The 20,918-nt window shown below is 42.8% G+C and overlaps 2 protein-coding genes across 6 annotated transcripts in view; one reads left to right on the top strand and one right to left on the bottom strand.

Annotated features, from left to right (window-relative positions):
- The window catches only part of PLEKHH1 (pleckstrin homology, MyTH4 and FERM domain containing H1), a 69,333-nt gene extending 58,184 nt beyond the window's left edge, over positions 1 to 11,149 (top strand). For both annotated transcript variants that reach the window (XM_019551354.1, XM_019551355.1), the window contains exons 22-29: positions 587 to 742; positions 2,627 to 2,727; positions 3,821 to 3,962; positions 5,500 to 5,642; positions 6,938 to 7,067; positions 9,672 to 9,758; positions 10,310 to 10,456; positions 10,799 to 11,149. In XM_019551354.1, the coding sequence (XP_019406899.1) occupies positions 587 to 742; positions 2,627 to 2,727; positions 3,821 to 3,962; positions 5,500 to 5,642; positions 6,938 to 7,067; positions 9,672 to 9,758; positions 10,310 to 10,456; positions 10,799 to 10,975 (1,083 nt within the window). In that variant the 3' untranslated portion in view covers positions 10,976 to 11,149. The remainder of the gene's footprint in view (positions 1 to 586; positions 743 to 2,626; positions 2,728 to 3,820; positions 3,963 to 5,499; positions 5,643 to 6,937; positions 7,068 to 9,671; positions 9,759 to 10,309; positions 10,457 to 10,798) is intronic.
- The window catches only part of PIGH (phosphatidylinositol glycan anchor biosynthesis class H), a 34,632-nt gene that overhangs the window by 1,212 nt on the left and 12,502 nt on the right, over positions 1 to 20,918 (bottom strand). For 3 of the 4 annotated variants that reach the window (XM_019551356.1, XM_019551357.1, XM_019551358.1), the window contains one exon: positions 16,871 to 17,690. The exons of the other annotated variant lie outside the window; for it this stretch is intronic. In XM_019551356.1, the coding sequence (XP_019406901.1) occupies positions 17,598 to 17,690 (93 nt within the window). In that variant the 3' untranslated portion in view covers positions 16,871 to 17,597. Of the gene's footprint in view, positions 1 to 16,870; positions 17,691 to 20,918 lie in introns of those variants that run through there. 4 annotated transcript variants of the gene reach the window in all.

The raw sequence follows: 20,918 nt of genomic DNA, 5'->3' as shown, positions 1-20,918 counted from the left end.
GCTCTATGGGGGGAGAACTGGGGGATTGTGCCCAATCAGGTTCTGCGGATAGTTACTAGGGCTGTGCAAAGCTTTAGTCACTGATTGAAATTCAGCGGAGATTTGGCCCGATTTGGTGGCCAAATCTTGGAATCCGAATTGATTCAGGAGACCCTTTAATCTCTCCAAATCAGAATCACAGAGATTCGGTGATTTGGACATAGACACAGCTTTAAATGTTTTTTCTGCAAGGTACCTGGAGGCTTGTGAACACAGAGATGGTGGGATGTTCCATCTGCTCCACCATTTTAGTGTTCACAAGCTGTACCTGGTACCTCGAGGTATGTAGAAAATACATTTACAGCTGTGTCTATGGCCAAATTGCTGATTCTCTGAATCAGCATCAAATCTTCAGATATGAATTCAGCTGAATCAAATTGGGACAGTGATCCAAATCAACTAATAGAATCACTGTCCCCAACTCAGGCCAAATCTGAATCAAATATTGTCTGTTTTACACATCCCTAATAGTTACCAAGTTCTCTGTTTACAGTTGTTTGGTCAAACTCTATTCATTTAGTTATTTTAATCTCTGGCTTCATTTTAGGTTGTCGGTTTTGATGGTTCCTCAACCGTAGATGAGTTCATCCAGCAACTGAACCAGGAGACTGGAATGAGGAAACCCTCCCACACTGGTTTTTCCCTCTTCACAGATGACCCATCTGGCAGAGACTTGGAGCACTGCCTCCAGGGCAACATGAAGGTGATTCCTTCTCCAGTAATTCCAGCATGCTCCTTCCAAATCCTCCTAATGGCGAATGTATATTCTTGATGTGGCCCAGATCACATTCACCTGAATCTTGTCTAAACAAAGGTTTCAAGGTGATCATGTTATTTAGCTTCATCTAACAAGCATCGCCTAAAGCTGTAGTGAAGACAAGACAAGCTATTTTCATATAGGCTTTTTCTTGACTACGGCTTTAAAAGATGCTTCTTAAATCAAGCTAGCTAACTTGATTTTTGCATCACACCTTGAAATTCTCATCAAGACAAGGTCCTGCCAGGCTGTGGAGTGCCAGGTGCATGTAATTAAAATCATATATTGGATTGTTAAATACCCTTGGTATTTCCACGTAAAACCAACCTCTCCTGCTGATGGCTGTGACTCGTAGAAACTATATTTTGGTGCTGACTCTAGAGAGCCCCTCCTCCTTGTTGGCTTAGAGGATGAATTTACATGCAAGGCACAACCTGTGCCACATATACATTTCTGGAGCAGAACTGGAAAAAGCAGCTTTGAAAGGGACTGTAGTTCCAGCTGCAAGGAATGTGTGGTGATAGAGGGCATGAGGAGGTAAAAGCACTGTAGAACATAGAAAAAAATGACAATAACTCCTTCTTATATGTTTTGCAGAGGAAGGTACCACAATGAACTCCAACCAGCTAGTTCTCTGTCATAGTTGGATACAGACTAGGTGATCCTGAGCTTTGCTTGTGTTGTATGGGGAGACAGGGTATTCAAAGAGCTCGCTGAGTCCTAAACAAACAAAAGCATTACCCTGGCTGGTTAAGTTAGGCAAGGAAACCTGTCCTTTATAGCTCGAGTCAAGAGGTTGGGCTGGTTGTTCAGTTATCTCAGGTGACCTCTAATACTATTCACTTGCCCTTTATTTACCATGTGAACGGAGGGAATGGAGATTTTTACTATCCCATTTTCAAACAGGTTGAAAGACGCTAACCAGAACTGTAGTATTGTGTTATAATTAGAGAGAGATCTGACATGCAAAGTCAGGATCCAGTTCTGAACTAGGTTTTGTTTTGGTTCATCTTGGCATAGATACCCACCAGGATGAGTTTCATAGAGTTTGCACTAGTCTGGGATTCACATTCAACCTCCCCAGAGACTTGGATCTCGAGTCTTCATTTAGGACCATTTCTAATTATGTACCAGGAAAAATATGATGGAATCATCTGTCACTTCCTGGCTAAGTATATAGGCAGTCCTTGGACTTATAACACAATTGGTTCCTGAAAACCGCACCTTAAGTCGAAGCATTGTAACTCGGAACAAATTTTCTTATAAGAAACAATGTAATAAATGGGGGATTGGTTCCTGAACCAAGGCCCGATACCCTATATTCACTAAAAATACCCCAGAATTTTGTTTATATGGTAAATAGCAATCATATTGATTTGGAAGGACTTATTTGAGGTGACTTTGCTGGACATTTTGAAAGGCTCTTGGCTGGACTTTTTGAAGGGCTCTTGGCTGGAGTCTTCTCAGGAGTCTTGGCTGCAGGTTTTTCTGGAGTCTTGTCTGCTTTCTTAAAGAAAGTGTCCAAGGAAGTTTGGACAGATGTTCTCCAGAGAGATGGGCGATGCAGTGAACTTGTTTGCTGGCGTGGTGTCGCATCAGATCAAGTGTGGTTAAAATCGAAACTGACGTCATAAAGTTGAAACAGGGTGTCAATTTATAAACATTGTAAGTGCGAAACGTTGTAACTCGAAATGTTGTAAGTCAAGGACTGCCTGTAGTCTGATCAAATCTGTCCTTCCCTCATGCTAACCCCACAATAGTTTGTTATCCAAATTATTTTTTCCTTAAGTTTACATTTCTTTTTAACTTGTCTCTGTAATTGCTTTAAAGATCTGTGATGTCATTGCAAAATGGGAACAAGCATTGAAAGAGCTGCATCCTGGGAAATATGAAGGTGGCACAAGAATAGTGAAACTGACTTATAAAACCAGGTACCATTCATCATTTGATGAGGTGGTTGTTATTGCTGATTAAATATCTATCGAGTGCATACATCAGCCTGATATATGTCAGAGGGGCTGCAACTTTTTATAAACTGTTACTGTCAGAACTGGTGAATCTAGAAACATTCCATTCTTCAAGGAATGAAAAGTAATTTGTGTGTGTTCAAGGGGATGGATGGAACGTGAATAAAACCCAACACATTTTGTTAAAGCTAAAACAGACTTAGAATCAGACAAATTACTAGATACAAAATGTTGCTCTGTTGTATTGTATTGTTCCACTAATAGAGACCCAACCATAAAACAGAATTAAACAATATATATTAGATAGGAACAGGAGAGACTTAAAGAAGCACATGCATGGGGAAAACAATTCTAAGACTTAACAAAGAAAAGGAGCCATTTGGGCAAGATAAATGGAGTGAGTGAGTGATGCTAGGGCTACATGAGGACAGAAAATAGGGAAGTAAGAGAGAGGACAGAAAATAAGGAAGTAAGAGACCAAGTTTTATAAGGAGAACTGGGCTCTGTGTGTGGTGGGCTTTATAAACAAAGGAAGCAAGTTTGAAGGAGAGTCTCAAATGAATAAAATGTTAGTGAAGAGCTGTCTGTAGATGAAAATTAGATGTAATACTTCCCCCTTCTTGTTCCTCAAGAGTTCCACCTGCTGGCAAAATGGGAGCCTGCCCAGAACTGAAGGATCAAAATCACGGTGTAAATGTTATGGACCATCTAGTAAACACTGTCAACCTCTGTCTGATGGAAGGGTACTGATTTCCCCAAGTTTATAAAAGCATTGCTCAATATTAACTAGACACCTTTTGATACCCAGGTTCGTCATGGGAATGGGAATGGCTTTTAGAACGATTCCCTCCTAAGACGTAAAGGAAACGGTTTCCAATTCTGCCCCTCCTCCCCATTATCATGAGGAGAGGGCTTCATCACCAGTGCTCCTAAGTCAACTCTTCTATTGCACAAAATTCACTTTTCAAGAATAAATAAATCTTTTGATTTAAGTTTTCAATTCTCTTCTCAGCTACTACTTGGCACTTTTTCTCCCTTTTATTTCTCTCTTCTTCAGATTGTATTTTCGAGGCCAGGCAAAAGGTGAGACAGATCGAGAGCGGTTGCTGCTGGCCTTTGAGGTCAGCAGTGAAATAGCCAATGGAAGGTTTCCTGTCAATAAGGAATTGGCTCTAGAAATGGTGGCTTTGATGGCTCAGGTGAGCAACCAGCCAAGCATTCATAGTTTCATAGTTGGTAGGGTCGGAAGGGACCTGACCAGATCATCAAGTCCGACCCCCTGCCATTTGCTGGAGCTGACGTCTGTTTTTAGCAGTGGGATAGTACACTGTTGGCAGGGCAGTGCTTTTCTTGTGTATGGTGAGCACAACAATGAAGGCTACATTTCTAAAGAGGGATGAGGCTTCTGTGGTGATGTTCTGTTTCAGAGGCTGTTATAGAAAGTGCATCTGGCAAAAGGAGGGAAGAAAATTCGCACCTCTTTCCTACAGGCCAATGACTTGCTCCTTTCTAGTATGCTGTATTATAAGTGGAAATCCTTCCTGTTGTTTTGTTTGTTGCTGCACATCATCAATACAAATGAGACAAATTACTCAGTTAAGCAGTCCTGACTCATGTAACGGGGAATAATGGTACTTCTTACCAAACCACTCGCATACTGTATGAGCTATATCATGCCAACCAGAAATCAACAGAGTGGACTATTCACAATAAGTAGTACACTTCTGTACAGTTTTGATTGCATACAAATACCCCATCATTCCCAAGAGAACTCTGTTGTATCAAGAGCCATAAAAAATACAGCCAGTCTATAAGTGTGCCAGAAGCATTTCTGATCAGCAAGTCTGATGAAAATTATTAAAATAATCACTTCACAGATTTTAGACCAATAGTCAGAGTATGTTCTTTTACATGGCCAATAGCCTCACTTAGGAAAAGCATCTTGCAGGTTTCTATACTAGTCCACTATACTTTCAAGAACCATGTTACTGATACAGATTTAATCACACTGTGTAATGGGTATTGGTATAGTCCACAGAACAGTTATTTCTTGCTAAATACGAATGACCAAACATAAATGCTAGGTCTGCTCCCTGAGTCAGTCAGATAAGTATATCCTGCAAAAAAAAAATGTTCTTTTGATCCAGGGAGGCGGATTTTCCATTTGGTATGAGCAGAATTTGGGTGCGTTGAAGAGTGGGTTAACAAAAGGCTCTCTTAACCTCAGCCCTTGAGTAAACTGAACTTCAAAGGAACAGCCTGAACTTGTACTATCAGTATAAGATCCCAGAGGGATCTTAGAACAGTAGAGAATCCTCTCGTCATCAAATTTATGCCCATTTCCTTGGCCATTATCGATGTGCCCACTCAGTTCATCCTGAAAACACAGGGCAGCTGGCATAGAAAGTTGAACAGACCCTAGCAGGAAAGAGTTCCTTCTATGAAAGAGGAATTTCTAAATCTTACTTTGGTCATTTTCAAGCTAATTTGCACTGTATCTGTTACAAAGTGACATTAGCAGACCAGGGAATCTTGCTTATACCAGCTGCAAATAAGCTTACTGGCCAGCTGCAGGTGGAATAAAAGTCTAGACAATGATACAAAGGAATTTTCCTGCAGTCTCAGTGGTTGGCCCAAATCCCGTTTCATCTTCACAAAGCAGTCCCCAGTAGTCACTCACTGTGCATGAGAGAGATTTTGGTGCCATTTCCAGAGCCCCTTCACATTCTATTTCAGGTGGAATATGGGGATTTGGATCGACCAATACCTTCAAGTTCTGGGGGTACCTTTCAGTCCAAAATGCAACACCTGCTCCAACAGGTTTTGGACAAGTTCTATCCCAAACGCTACAAACAAAATGTTGTTCCTGAGCAGCTTAGGTAAGACATTAACCCTGGTCATGTTCTCTTACATGCAACTCTGTGCAGGGGGGAAGGAGGGAAGGGGAGTGAAAGGTGAAAGAGGGAGAGATCCTGGTACTTGCTATTTACAGAATGCATCTCTTTTTGTAATTAGAAAATTTAAAAGGGAGACTGTCAAGATAGATATTTTAAACAAGCAAATGCTATCTTATTTAAATGAAGAAACATAAAAAGAACATAGATCTCAGGCAACATGTGCCCTTTAAAAGAGATGAGCCAACCCAGATTAAAATAGGATAACTATGGGTGACTTTCTCCATGTAAAGAACCAGCACCTAAAAAAATCCCAGCAGCAAACCCTATCTGCCCCAAATTAAGAGTCCATACCCCTATATGAAATACTCCAAACCTCACTTCTCTCTAAGTGCCTAGCTAAGCAAAGGGGCTTTGTAGCAAACCCTATAAAGCACAGCAAACCTGGGCTTCTTCAGACCATACAGAAGCAAATTTAGAAGTCGAAGAGCTGACCCACATTCTGCCCTTCAGCGTGCTATTGGCTTTTTGAGTCAGGAAGTGTCACACACATAAAACTGAACTAAAAGATTAGATGTTTCTACTGATCACAGTTCCAGCAGTTTTGCTTGGAAAGCATACCAGTCTCTCCAGTTTTTACTGGTCAGAACTAATGCAATATACTCCACCTAGAAATCCAGGGGCTTTCCTTGGGCTTCCATAGGAAGATGTGTTGCCTACAGAGCAGTCCATGAGCTGCTGCACTTCCTCACATGATTTAAGTTGTAATCCCACAGACAGCACCTTGCAACGAAGATGTTTATGGTACACATAACAGTAATCATGGGAGAACTAGGGCATTATTTTTTCCCATGGAAAAAAAAACAGCTTAGGTCAAACGCTTATAATTTTTTTAAAATTGCAGAGTCAAGAACTAAAAAATTAGGAAACACCAAAATTAAAAAGGCCTATGCAAACTTAATTTTCCCCCTTGCACATATGCTTATGATACAACCTTTACATTTTTATTTAAATTTAAACAAGCAAAAATAGTCTTCCAGGACAAATGCTCACCACAGAAAAATTAATCTCAAGCTGTTCAAGTTTAACAAAGTTAACAGCAATTAAGACCAAGGTTCTGCCAGGCAACCTTAACAACAGGCACTGCTATGGGCTCTGTCTATAGTACATTATATGATAGTCCTTCAGGGGGAAAGATATTTTATAAGTATAACAGAAATTTTATCTCATGTGTTCCAAGGGGAAAGAGTAAAGTTATAACGCACTCTGGATTCCAACAGGCGGCTAGCTGACAGACTGGCTACGAAATGGATGGTGCTGCAGGGATGCTCTCCACCAGAATGCATTCGAATTTATTTGACAGTGGCTCGGAAATGGCCTCTCTTTGGAGCTAAGATATTTGCTGCTAAGGTAACTACAGGTGACTTTTTGCATTTAGTTTCACTTTAGAAAGAATGGAAAAGCGAAGTCTGCTCCAGACACTAGGGGTTGCTGGTGTACCACAAATAAATGTTGATGCTTTCATAGCGGGCAAATCAAGACAACCATGCTTTGTATAAAAAGTCTTGCGCCAGTGAGGGAAAAGGGGGTTAAAACTTCTATACATCCTCCCCTGAATCTGGTAACCCATATAAAGGAATAACAGAAGTTTCAGTCCTGCTCTCCGCTATGCAGATAGCACAGGGAAACAATGCCTGTACCTCTCTTTCTGAGTCAAAGAAAGTGTGTAAAACTATTGCCTTCTTGTACAGACAGAAATTAAAGCACATCTGGGTTATATATCACTTGCCAACTCAGTGACAGAGCAAGGAATGGATGCCAGGAGCCTTGGCTTTCAATAATTTATGTTAACCTCTTAAACCTCCCCAAATTTTTATTTAACCTGTTCTTTTTACATGTCATGAAATTTAAAGTCTTAGGACACTGTGCTAAGCTAGCAAACCTCACTTTGGTAATCATACACTGAAAGCAGAAGTGGATGACTAGGTTGTAGCTCTAGCCTAGACTAAAAACAGACCTTGGATTTCTTTGGGGACAAAGCATTTTATTCTAGGATTTTAGCAGAGATAACGTGGGGCTAAATCATGTTAATTGCTGTTCAAGCTGTGTGTGTAAATGACTGTTGTTAAATACCTGTTTTGATGCAAATCAAAGCCAGCCCTGAACAATCAGACCCAAGAAAGATTTGTTTTTTACCCTATACCTTCCTATGTGTTTGATTTCTATATCAGCAGGAGCTTAGGCTACTGAAGATGGAGAGGAGGCTCTTGCCCAGACTCAGTTACAATCACTGGTTCTGATGTTTTGTCTCTTCCTTTAAAATCAAATTTGTTGAGTTTCTGGAATACAGTAAGGGGGAAACTGATCTCTTAAACAGCTAAACTGAAAGTTTTCAGCAAGTACAGAGCATGTGGTGATTTCCATTAAACTCGGTGGCCGTCACCAGTATATGCAGCAGTTGATTGATGGCATTCTCCAGAAATAGAACTGAAAATCAAAATATTCTATAGTTCTTCGACCCAAAGTTTAACAATGCTGGTATTTCCAACAATCTGGGTTGTTGGGTTTTTTTTAATCTAATATGTAAACTGCGAGAACCATGGCATTATCTGTAATAACAAAAAGCACTGATTGAGAAATAATTGGCATTAGCCATAACAATAGCCCACAACAGTTTCTCCTGTATTTACCAAATATTCTGGAACTGTCCTTCATAAAAACATTTCATTCCAGTAGGATAAAAAGCTTCACACATTAGCACAGTTTATAGCAGGTCATTGGCAACTCTGTTTCTTTACGTTGGGTGCAGTTTTCTTCTCCAAACATTTGAGTCTTTGGGGATTTATTGTCCATGTCAAGGACATGAACATCTGAAGGGGTTCTGCGTGAACACTGGTGTATAGATGCTACTTCACCCAACACTTTTGCATAGCAAATATGAGGTACTTCAGGGGCACTGGTTGGCAGAGGACTGCTAATTGGCTAGGGAGTTTTGCTCCACTGTTTTGATGGTTAAGATGAAGCCCTGTTTGGTGGTATCTATGGCTTCTAGTAGTCTGGCAGAGATTCTCAGCTGGGGTGCCACCACACCCTGGAGTATCTGCAGATTCTTTCAAGGATGCCTAGGGGGCCACACAATGTTAGTACTGTTATGAATCATATTTGTAAACCTAAGAAAAACCCAGAAATTCCAAATAGAAATCCATAGTTGTGGTCTTCCTGAGGTCTTTGCAACAGCAAAACTGATCTACTATTTTTCCATTGCCAAAGAACAAGGGGTGTCTTGAATCTACTCAGGAGTACATCAAATCTAAAAAAAGGTTGAGAACCATTGGTTTATGTAAAAGGTACTGGTTACCTGGTACGATTTCCTAGCACTTGGCTTTCTTAGAGAGACAGGTAGGTAGCCAAGTTAGGCAGAAGGCAGGGCATGGGTGGAACCTTAAAGGCTAACTTGCTTAGAGAGGCATAAGGTTCCACCCTGCCCTGCCTTCTGCCTTTCATTATTTGGCAATATCAGCTTTTAAGACTGAGCTACTGCATTCTTTCCCTTATGGAGAGGACTGAAGTACAGTAGCAAAGAATAGCATGAGGGAAAGCTGCATTGACACTATCTATTCTCTCTCTGTCCAATAATAAGCAAAGACAGGTCCCTTGATGATGGAACAAGAAGAGCCCACAAACAGAATAGGGCAGCTGATCTGGTACCTCAACACATCATTACATTCAGTTTTACATATGTCACCTTAGGTTAGATTTTAAAAGACAATATTTTGAAACTTGGAGATGAATTATATTCATGAGTTCCTAAATATTTCATGATCGTTAGGATCAGTGGTATAAGAGGTGCAAGATATACAAGATGAAACAGATATCTAACAGATTTGGTCAGGCAGGCTAATGTATAGGCCCTTTCCTCCCAAACTTGTCCTTATGACTCAAGAAATAAGATGGAAGTCTCTTGGCTTTGTGATGCTATAGTATTTCTTAATTAGCTTTTTCTAATTTCTTCAGCCTATTTCGCCCTCTCCCTTGGAAGACTTTCCAGTGTGGATAGCTGTGAATGAAGATGGCATCAGCCTACTAGATTATCACACTATGGTATGGTGAGGAGCACTGGTTGAGAAAAATAGCAACCTTCCCCACAGAAGCACATCCCTATAGACCAAAATCCTAGGATGAACCCATCTGAAGTTTCCCATTGACTTCCAAAGGGGCCAGAAGTTCATACAGTGAAGTTAGAGATAAATAAGTTTTCCCTTTACTTGAACACTGCATAAAGATAGAGTAATTATATGACCAAGTCACGATGGCAGGTGCCTCTGTTAACTTGCACTGGGCTATAAATGAGCTAGGGCTGCCTCCCTATGGTTGAGTAAGCATTGGACCTGCTGGGAAAATGCTAGAAACAACTTAATATGGAAAGCAAATTTAGACAGGAATTTGTTTATCCTAAAGCCAGCCCTCACTAAAAGGAGTCATTATGAACAACATATAACATTTGCATGGCCTATTCAGAGCCGCAAAGCTGCTTATAATGGTCTGCTGGGGATCTGATGTTGTGCAGGCTGAAAAACACAATATTCAAGCTAAGGGAGGGGATTTTTTTTCTTTTACAAAACTGAGACTCTTCTACCCTCCACTGTCTGCAGCACTTAAAGCTCTCTTACCCATACGCTTCTGTGTTCACCTTTGGAGGCTGTCGAGATGATTTCATGATTGTAGTCAGTCAGGTGAAGGACAGGAGTTCTGGAAAAAACAGCATTGAAAAGCTACTTTTCACCATGGCAGTTCCGAAGGTGGGTATAAAATGAATGGTCAAATGGGTCCCTTCCACTTGGCAGGAAAAACCTGAGGGTTAAGAACAGCTGAGCATTTGGCCCACTTCCTGGAGAGTGGTATCTATCCTTGCTGCACTATCCATCGAGTATTTGTAGCCTTCAAACCCTTTGAAAGCACAGGTCTCTAAGTGACTGACTCATCTGATCCAACCCTGGATTTATCCCTAAATTTATCTCTAAGGAGCTCAACTCAGTTTTGAGCATGGCCTTCTCAGCAATTCTTCTGCAGACAGGTATTAGAAACCAAAATGTACTTGCCTTCTAATTGATCTGCAGTTAATCCTTGTTTTTCTCCCACAGATCGTTGAGGTGACTCTTCTAATTGCCAGCTACATTAACCACTGTGCATCATCTTCGCTCCCATCTCCTGCACCCCCCTCCCTGAGCACACCACGACCTAAAAAGCTATGGGAAACTGAAAGCCAGTCTGTCTTTCCTTCCATGCCTCGTACCACCAAAGGGCCTACACTGCTCTGAGTGCTTGTTCTCAGTGCCTTTGGGTTTTAATCCTTTTTACCATTTTGCACACTGCCCCATACTGAACCGAGGACTGCTGCAATTTTGGTGGTTTCCTGCCCTGTTTTAATGCAGTCTCCAGTTCTCTCATTAGCATGGTTCCTTAGCATGCCTAGAGGTAATATTGAATCTTTTCTAATGAACTAGATTTTGGGATTCCATACACTTCCTCTGTCACACTCCATCCAAAACTATGTAGCTAAAGCCATCTTCCGATCACATTACCTCTTCACCAACTTTTACACTCCTCCCACATCATATTTAAGTTGCTCTTTGTCTCCTCCCATTCTTAACCTTGCACCTTCTCCCAGGTCTCTGCATGCCAAGAAGTTGCCTACAACTTCTTATATGCCTAGTGATCTCTCTTCCTTAACATATTCCTCTTTAGAAGGCAGAATAGAGTGGCACAATGGGTTTTTATACACATACTTTTTTCCCCCAAGATGCACTGGCGATCCACCGCTTCAGAACAGACTTGATTAATCAAGTCTGCCCTGCACGTGAGCTTAGGCAAACTGTGCTGTGCCACATGCAGTTGTATAAGTGGCAAAATGCACGTCAGCATGCAGAAAATGGTGGCGGTGCACTTTTGAACTAATGCACCTCTGAGGTGCGTTAGTTCAAAAGTGCGCTGCTGCCATTTTCTCAGCTCTGACGTGCATTTCGCCACTTACACAACTGTATGCGTTGAACCACTGGGCACTTTTAGCACTGCAGTGGATGCATGTATAAAAATGCCCCTTAAGAATAATTTAGAGAGGCATAAGCTTTTGTAAGCAACAGTAAGCTGGTTGCTTGGAAAAGCTTATGCCTCTCTGAATTAGTCTATAAGATGCCACTCTATCCTGCCTTCTGCCTGACTTCTGACTAACATGGCTAGCTACCTCTTTCCATATTTCTCTTCAGTAATCCTTTATCATTAGTCCCCTTATGAACCCTCTTTGCCTCTTGTTTCACCACTTTGCCTTTTATCTGAAGTTGTTTCTAAGCTCCTTCAGCGGGTATTCTGACCTGCGTGTATTTCTAGAGGACTATGTTCTCACTCTGCACTATTTCAGCAAACACTAATGGGAATTGTGATATAAGTTGTGTGAACAGATGTGTCATACTGAATGCTGCCAATACTACAAGCTTCATATCACTGGTTCAGAAACTTCATGCGTCAAAACAGGGCAATTACCAGAGGGTAAAGAATAATATGAATGAAGGTCACGATAACGAACCTATCATGCTGTTTAGGCGTATCAGTCCTATAACTCTAGTGGTGGATGTCCTCCACATTCCAGAGAGTATGTGATAGTGCCTACTCATCTCTGCCAACTGCAACCCCAGTGGAAAAACACCATGGTCATACCCAGTTCACTCTCCCCTTCAGTATCCACCCTGTGCCACTATGTGACACAGGATACTGGGCAAGATGAATCTATGGTCTGACCCAGTAAATAGCAATTCTTATGTTCAAACAGCAATTAAAATAACTGCTATTTCTGTAAGACCACCAATACTTTTGTATGCATGTGGCAACACAGCATAACCAAGACCATAAGCTAATCCCAAAACAGTGCTCACCCCTCAGTAAGACTGGCATCCAAACTCAAAACGAGATGCAGGCCTCTCGTCTGTACTGATCCCTGGTTTATGACAGACATGAAGTTAGCTTGGATAACAACAGGTTATCCCAATGGAAGAGATGCTAAACTGACAAGCAGATAAATTCTGTGCTTATCACTGAAGAGCTTATTATATACAATAAAGGAAGGAAAAGAAGGAGAATTCAATCCAAGGACAGAACAGTTTCAACTATAAGAAAAGTATAACAGAAATGTGGAAGCTTTTTTTGCATTTTGAAGACTCAAAAGATGACTAGGACTGGAGATCTGTCAGACAATATCCTAGCCTCTGCAGGATTGATTTATATGGAGTTTTGTACTTTTCTATACAACAAAACTAGATCTGTACCACAGGGTTGCATTTATAATGCACTATCCCCTGCCTCATACATGCTTTCAAAGAACCTTGATGTTAACCACTATTTTGTATGTATTTCAAGATGTGTGCACTACTGTATGTGATCTCTATGGATCAGGAAGGCAAGACAAATGAGTTTTGTACTTTTCATGTTTTCCAGCAACTAGTGTAACATTTAGAAAGAGCTACACTGCATTGATTTTGTAGGAGTAGTTTCTGCTGACCTCCTACTTCTTCCATGTCATCCAAGCAAGGAGGAAGTGGTCAACAAATATATCTTCAAGTACTGTTTTATAGAAGTTCCTAACAAGTGCTGTTAGATCAGCCCCAAGGGGACTTTGTCAAGACTGGGAAGCTCAAAATGTGAACTTTTTAAAATGAGTTGCACATCATTTTCCTCCCAAAGCACATAGAGCTACTTGACTAGGTTTCATTGTTCTCATTAGCATTCTGAGAAGCTACGGAAACTTAAGCACTCTCCACCTAGGAGTACTTCCAAGCTTTCATAGGTAACTCTACCAAAATAAATCAGTGTACATGCAGCTGCTATACAGAGTTCTTCAATAACAGCTCAGTTTTTGCAGACAAATTATAAAAAATGAATCAACTTACAGCACAAACATGTTTCATCCAGTGTCCATCAGCAACCTCGCAATAACAACAAATCAATGCACAGAATAGAAAAGATATTTTGGAAACAGGATTTAGTTTCAAGCTTTCAGGGAACTATTAGGCAAAATTAATTTTGAACACAGAGCTGAGGTAGTTATTTTGTATAATTCCCAGCAGTCCCTTGACATGATCCTTTTAGGGCCCTAAAATGTAAAAAGAGACTAATGAGCTGGTAAAACCATGTGACACAAGTAGCAGGTTGGAGCCAATAACTCCTGAAGACCTGATTTGCATATACTGTAACGTATCTGTTTCTTGTATTTTAGAGTGCCTTCTTGTACTGCTAAGAAGGGCTGTAGGTTTTCTGAGCCAAAGAATAATTATGAATGGATTTTTAGTTGTCTTTCCTTTTTTTAAAAAGTTGCAGATCCTGTCAAAGAAATGACTAAACAGCTTGACACAATTGTCTTCAGGATTTATTCTCTTCACGGCACCCTTACAAAACTACCAATATTCAAAAAGAACACTTCCCTGACACCTTCTTGCACTTTGAACCATCACTGGGATCTGAGAACCCAGATGACCTCCTATTTCTTGAATCACCAGTGATATCAACACTTCAATTCAAAACTGAGCTATTAGCTGTGTTGAGAATACACGAGGCAAAAATAGTTCACCCGATTCTCCTGAAGCTGACTCACTTTACAGCAGGGGTGGGCAAAATGTGGCCCATGGGCCAGGTGCGGCCCGCCAGGCCATTCTATCCAGCCCACGGGGCCCCTAAAAAATTTAGAAAATTAATATTTATCTGCCCCTGGCTGCCTGTCATGCGGCCCTCAATGGCTTGCCAAAACTCAGTAAGTGGCCCTCCACCCAAAATAATTCCCCGACCCTGCTTTACAGTGACATTAAAGACCCAATTGCCAACACACAGGAAGCAAAAATGCTGAGTAAGAAGGAACATTTCTACATAGTCATTTTTCTGACCATAATTGCACTTTAAACTCACTAGCATGACCTTTTCTCATTAGATCTTATTAATATTTACCAATACTTGAGCCTTTTCAGGGAACACCCCACTTTGATAACTGCCAGCATATACCTCCTCCTTTTTATAGCTTGCCTAAATGCAGAAAATGGTATAGATACCTTATCTATTTTATATGATTTCTTAGTAGAGAATTTAATTTTTATTTTGATCAGCACTCTTGGTTATGACTGGACATTTTGTTAAGTGTAAAATGAGATACTGAACAACAGAAACTTTGTTTTCTTAACTGCTGTGTGTATGTAGAAGGCTGCCTATGACATAATGTGAGATTTTATTGTTGTTTTTAATAAAATGCAGTTGTCAGCTAATTAAGTTGTGGTCACATTAAACTCCTTAACAGGAATGCTGATTACAGTGCCATGAAACAGACTGTCACTTAACCCTTGAAGAGCTAAAGCAGCCTCCACGTAAGGTGATGTGTAAAAAGTTGGCCTTACCTGTGCTGACTTTCATACCTGGGCCACAGCAGCCTGAGCCACTGTGGCGGAGTACCTTTGGTGCCTGCCACTTTAAGGTTTGAGAGCAGGGCAGCAGGGCAGCCTGCAGGTGTGGGCCAGCCTGAATTAGGGTCACATGACCATGGGAGGGCTCTGGGATTGGAAGAGGGGGCAGAGCAGCCTTCATTTTAACCCAGGCCCTCAGTTGGAACAGTAGTCTGCTGCTGGCAGCTGAAAGAGCAATGCCTGGCTGAGCTTGAAACATTTTGGAGGTCAGGGCAGGAGCTGTGGGGATGGCAGAAGGCTCCTGGGTATGACAGAAAACTGCTGGGGAAGGGTTGTCTGGTGGGCCTGTCTGTGGTGGGACAGTCCCCCAGAAATGCCAAGCCAGTTACCTCCCTGGTGAAAGGCAGGTAGGAGTGCCTCAAATCCCCAGCCCCTACAGCCTGGTGGGTTACCCTGAGCTAGGGACAGGTATGGGGCCAGGCACAACTAGAGAGAGGCACCTGATCCCATAAGGTGAAAGACCCCTGATTGCCCCAGTGAGGGGGCAGGAGCATGTGGAGGCCTACATGGAGTAGGGTCCATGCTGGCAGCCTGAAGCGCTGTGCATGAGAGGGGCCAGTGGCTGAGTCCAGCCTGGAGCAAGGCATAAGGCTATGGGTCACGTAGAGTAGGGTCTGTGAGAAGATGGCCTCAAGTGCTATGTATATCCCTGCTGGAGAGTAAGTAGGCAAGCCCAAAGTCCTGCGTAAAGCAGGGCACAAGGGGGACCTGAAGTGCCGTGTGGGGTAAGACAGATCGAGAGTGGCCGGGAAGGGGACAGCATGCGAGAGGCCCTGTGAATGGTATGAAAGAGGCCCGGAGAAGGGCAAAGTACGTACATTGAATGTTAGAGGCCCTGCAAGGGACAGAGTTTGGCCTAGCCATGGGCCAGAGCTATCATCAACTTACGTTCCCATCTGCAAGGCATAGGACACAATATGGAGAGGTCAGAGTAGTGTGGAACGCCCTTGTCATCAGGGCAAATAAATGGGCAGCCTCCTGCCTGACTGACATCCTAAAGGGTTCGTACACTTTGCAACGGATGCTACTCCCCTGACTGCAGTTGAATTCCACCAGTTTTCACCATAACAGGATTTAACTCAATGTCTGCACAATTCCATGAGTTATTTCAGTAATTAAGGTTAAGTGATTTGACAAAGGCCATTTAGAAGTCAGTGGCAGATTTGTACCTCATACCTTATACTCTGCAAGGAACTCTGTGATCTGGGTCCAGGCAAAATCATATTTCTTAAAAGTTAGAGTAACCTTTAGAACAAGGCTGCCCAACTTCTATGGCACTGAGGGCCACAAACCCCATAGCCCAGACCAACAGCAGCCATATACCTCTGAGCTGCACCACCAGGTTGGGCCAGGTACACCCTGGGCTGCATGCTATATGGATGCACACTTCTGACTGCGGCACCATGTGCCTGTGTGGAGGCCTCCCCAACAGCTACACCACCCATCCACACCACCCCAGGATCACCCTCACATCTCCAAGATGTGCTGCACCAAACTGCCCTAACCCCTGGGCTACAAACAGGAAGCTGAAGCTGCTGGAAGGACAGAAGGGCCCAGAGACTCCTGATGCAGTTTCAGTCTAAGCAAGGGGAGGAGAGTAGCAGCTTGCCAGAAGCCCAGGGGCCACAACTTAACCCTTCACAGGAGACATGGAGCTCATGGTCTGCCTTCTTTAGGATATCAACACACAATTTTATATAAGGACAGGCCTCAACACAAATCAAAAACCAACTTTATTTACAGTCATTCAGCCTTGGCAGGCAGCAATATCAGTAACAGATTTTCCTGCGTGTACATGGGGCCCCAGATATCTCTAAGGGATCCTCACAATTAAGAGGGTATTATTCATGAAACAGGAACTGAATGCCACAGCAGACTTATTTTTCTTGGGTATGCTTTCTTTCTCTTGGTTGTCTTCAACTCTGAGTTCCTGGGCTCCCCCCAGCCCTGCCCCCTCCCTTCTGTTCAGCTTTGGCTATTTTAGGCTAGTCCCCCCCCAGTCCAAGTAAATGTTAAAAGGATTTCAGGCTGAGACTTATTTCTGTTTGGGATCTGGTCATCTGGACAAGGCTTTACTGTGTGTTTATCAAAAGTTATGATCCACTGAAATGTAAATCCACTTTCATCCCTATAATTCCTCTCCAGGCAGAAATAACCCTTTGTTGCAGTTCCATCTCTATTCACTTGGTTGAATAGTTAGAGAGAGCCTGGTAAAGAGCTTAATTAACTCCCACATCATCATCTTGACAAGGGGGTAGGTATTGTGCCTGGCTGATCAATTTTCCATAAAGGTCTACATGGCCTTTTAGCAAGAATGCCAACACTAGCTTCACTCTGCTGCTACTCCATAGGCTCATGAGACCTGATTAAAAGTGCAGTCAGTTGTTTCTAGCTATACATAAATGTATCCCAGCTTGCAACATTTCTGCTTTGATTAGCCTTTTTTTTTTTAAAGTATCTGTGAAACAGTTTTCCTCTGCTCCAGGATTTCTTGACAACTTCTGTACACTTCAACCAAGCAGTCCAGACGTGGCTTGGAGCTCTAGAGATCAAGTTAAGAAACAGAGTCAGACACTAAGCTGGCTATGGAAGAGTTAAAGAGCATTCACCATCATATACAGTAAAATCTGTAAGTTGAAGAAAAGTGGGAGACCGCTGGCATAGGGGCATGGATACACAAGGAACTCAATGGCAAGAATCTATTCTTAGTGGCTTCATCATTTTGCTTTAGGATAAGAAAGAAAAAACTCCCCTCTTAAACACATAGCTAGAGATGGTCCAGCAGATGCTAAGGTGGACTGAGGCAGGACAGAGGTGATAGAAATTCATGACTATTGCCTCTGTTGTACTTGCTTTGTGGTTAATGGACTTCAATGCTCAAGGTGCTTGGTGCAGTCACTGTCATCAGTAGGACATTCACTCCATTCTTTAAGTTATTGCGATGAGATGGTTGAAAGCTTACATACTCAAAGTCTAGAATATTTAAATGGATAGCTTATAGGTTCTGTGGAAATTAACTCCCTTGTACAAGTAGTATTCTGTATCGTCAGGTTCAATTTAATATCCCAGGGCATGGCTACAATAGTCATGAAAGGCACAATTTTGAACTTCCTAATCTCAGCAATAATACAGCAGTAACATTTTTCACCTTTAAATTCCTCAGCTTTTCAGCAATAAAATAATAGAGTTTGTTGGAGACTCTCAAATTGCTTTGCAGACATTAAGGCCCACAATACCCTGCAAGATGGACAAAGATCTCTTTTATTAATGAATAAACTGATGTTATTCAGAAGACCAGCCAAGGACTTTAGCTAAACTGAACCTTGCTAGAAGAAGGGGTAATTGTTAAGCTACAAAAGTTGTGCTTACTTACACCATGGAGTAATTTGCCGGGGTAGCTTAGTACCAGGTCAGAGAAAAGGAAGACAGAAAAAGACTGAATACGCTAATACATATACGTGGTACAACCCCAAAATCAGTATTAGTCATTTTGTAATAAGATGATGGAGAACACATGATGCAAAGTCATCAGCATTTACAAAATTTACAGGAAATCCAGAAGGACCTGGCTGACAAGACACAACATGGATGAGATGGAAACTGAATTTTGTATAACTTTGTTTCGATTAGGACCAAAACGACAAATGAGCTCACAAGCTGCTACTCATCTTTAATAGGAAGTTACAGCCCACAAAGACAGGACCTGACAAATACAGTAGTACTTTGCAGTTCAGTTCCTGCATCACATCTTTATAATGCAGAACAGGACTATTGCAACCTGCTTCATAACTTAGGTATGGCCCTTGAGTTAGAATCATAGAACAATTAGGGTTGGAAGGACCTCAGGAGGTCATCTAGTCCAACCCCCTGCTCAAAGCAGGACCTTCCCCAACTAGATCATCCCAGCCAAAGCTTTGTCTAGGTGGGTCTTGAAAACCTCCAAGGATAGAGATTTTACCATCATTCCAAGATAGATGGCCAGTGGCTCTGCAATCACATCAGCCAACTCCCTCAGCACCCTTGGGTGCATTCCATCTGGTCTCATGGACTTTTACATGTCCAGCTTTTCTAAACAGTCTCCAACCTGTCCTTTCACCACTGAGGACTGCTTACCTCCTCCCCTAATTGTACTACCCGGTGCGGTAGTTTGGGAGCTGACCTTACCTGTGAAGATTGAGGCAAAAAAGGCATTGAGCATTTCAGCCTTTTCTGCATCCTCTGTCAACAAGGTTGCCTCCCCAACATGTTCCCTGATCGTCCTCTTGCCACCAATATACTTGTAGAAACCTTTCTTGTTACCCTTCACATCCCTTGCTAGCTGCAACTGCAAGTGCACTTTGGCCTTCCTGACTTCATCCCTGAATGCCTGAGCAATGCTCTTATACTCCTCCCTGGTTGTTTGTCCATGTTTCCACTTCTTTATAAGCTTCCTTTTTGTGATTTAGTTGACTGAAGAGTTCCCTGATAAGCCAAGCTGGTCTTCTGCCATACTTGCTAGTCTTCCTGCGCATCGGGATGGTTTGTTCCTGCACTCTCAGTAAGACTTCTTTAAAGTACAGCTAGCTCTCCTGGACTCCTCTCTCCCTTAGTTTGGCTTCCCAGGGGAACCTGCCCATGATTTCCTAAGCGAGTCAAAGTCTGCTTTTCTGAAGGTGAGAGCCCTTACCTGCTGCTGTCCATCCTTCCTTTCCTCAGGATCCTGAACTCAATTATCTCATGGTTACTGCTGCCCTAGTTGCCATCCACTACTACAACATTCCCCACCAAGTCTTCTGTTTGTGAGCAGCAGGCTCCAGCATTTGCACCAGGAACTGGTCCCTAACACTCTACAGAAACTTGCTGGATTGCCTGTGCACTACTGTATTGCCCTCCCAGCAGATGTCAGAATGACTGATGTCCCCCATGAGAACCAGGGCCTGCTATTGGGAAACTTCTGCCAGCTGTCTGAAGAAAGGCTCATCCACCACCTCCTCCTGGGTCTGATGGTCTATAGCAGACCTCCACCATGACATCCCTCTTGTTGCTCTCCCCTCTGACCCTAACCCAGAGACTCTCAACAGGCCTGTCTCCAGTTTCATACTGGAGCTCTGAGCAATCATACAGCTATTTTACCTAAAGTGCAACTCCTCCTCTTCTCCCCTGCCTGTCCTTCCTGAACAGTTTGTACCCATCCATGACAGTGCTCCAGTCAAGCAAACTCCCACCAAGCATCTGTTATTCTAATCATGTAATTCTAATGTTATAAAAGCCTTAAATCTGTCTGTCCATAATGCTTTATTTGTACTGACAAACAGCCAATCAGAGTGCGAAGAAGCATTCGGACAGGTGGCAGGCAACACACCACCATGGAGGCAGTGGTAACAGAGCTGTCAGAACGGGGTAGGGGTGGGCAGCAGCACTGGCCTCACCCCCCATGGCAATGATGGAGTGGGCAGGCAGAGAAAGAACAAGGCCACCAGACCTGGCCTTGCTCTCTCCCCCTGCCCTTGCTCCTTGGAGGTAATGGTGGCGGTGGCACGGGGAGAGCTGGGTAGGGATGCCGCAGGGTAGGGGGTGGTGTGGCAAGGCCACTGGTGCTGGCCTTAGCCTACCCTTCCCCACTTCCATCATCATCCCCTGCAGGACCAAGACGGTGGCAGTGGGGGGGGAGGAGCAGGCCCGATGCAGGGAGGGCGGGGAGGAACAACAGCTGCACCATGGCCGCAGCAGCGGTTCTGGGGGAGGGGAGGGGAGTAGGCCCAGGCCCAACTCGGGGTGGCGGGGGGAAGCG

Source organism: Crocodylus porosus, unplaced genomic scaffold, assembly GCF_001723895.1.
Source record: "Crocodylus porosus isolate Cpor-Errol unplaced genomic scaffold, CroPor_comp1, whole genome shotgun sequence".
Taxonomy (NCBI): domain Eukaryota; kingdom Metazoa; phylum Chordata; order Crocodylia; family Crocodylidae; genus Crocodylus; species Crocodylus porosus.
Note: the sequence above shows the minus strand (reverse complement) of the source record. Positions and strands in the feature narration are given on the sequence as shown.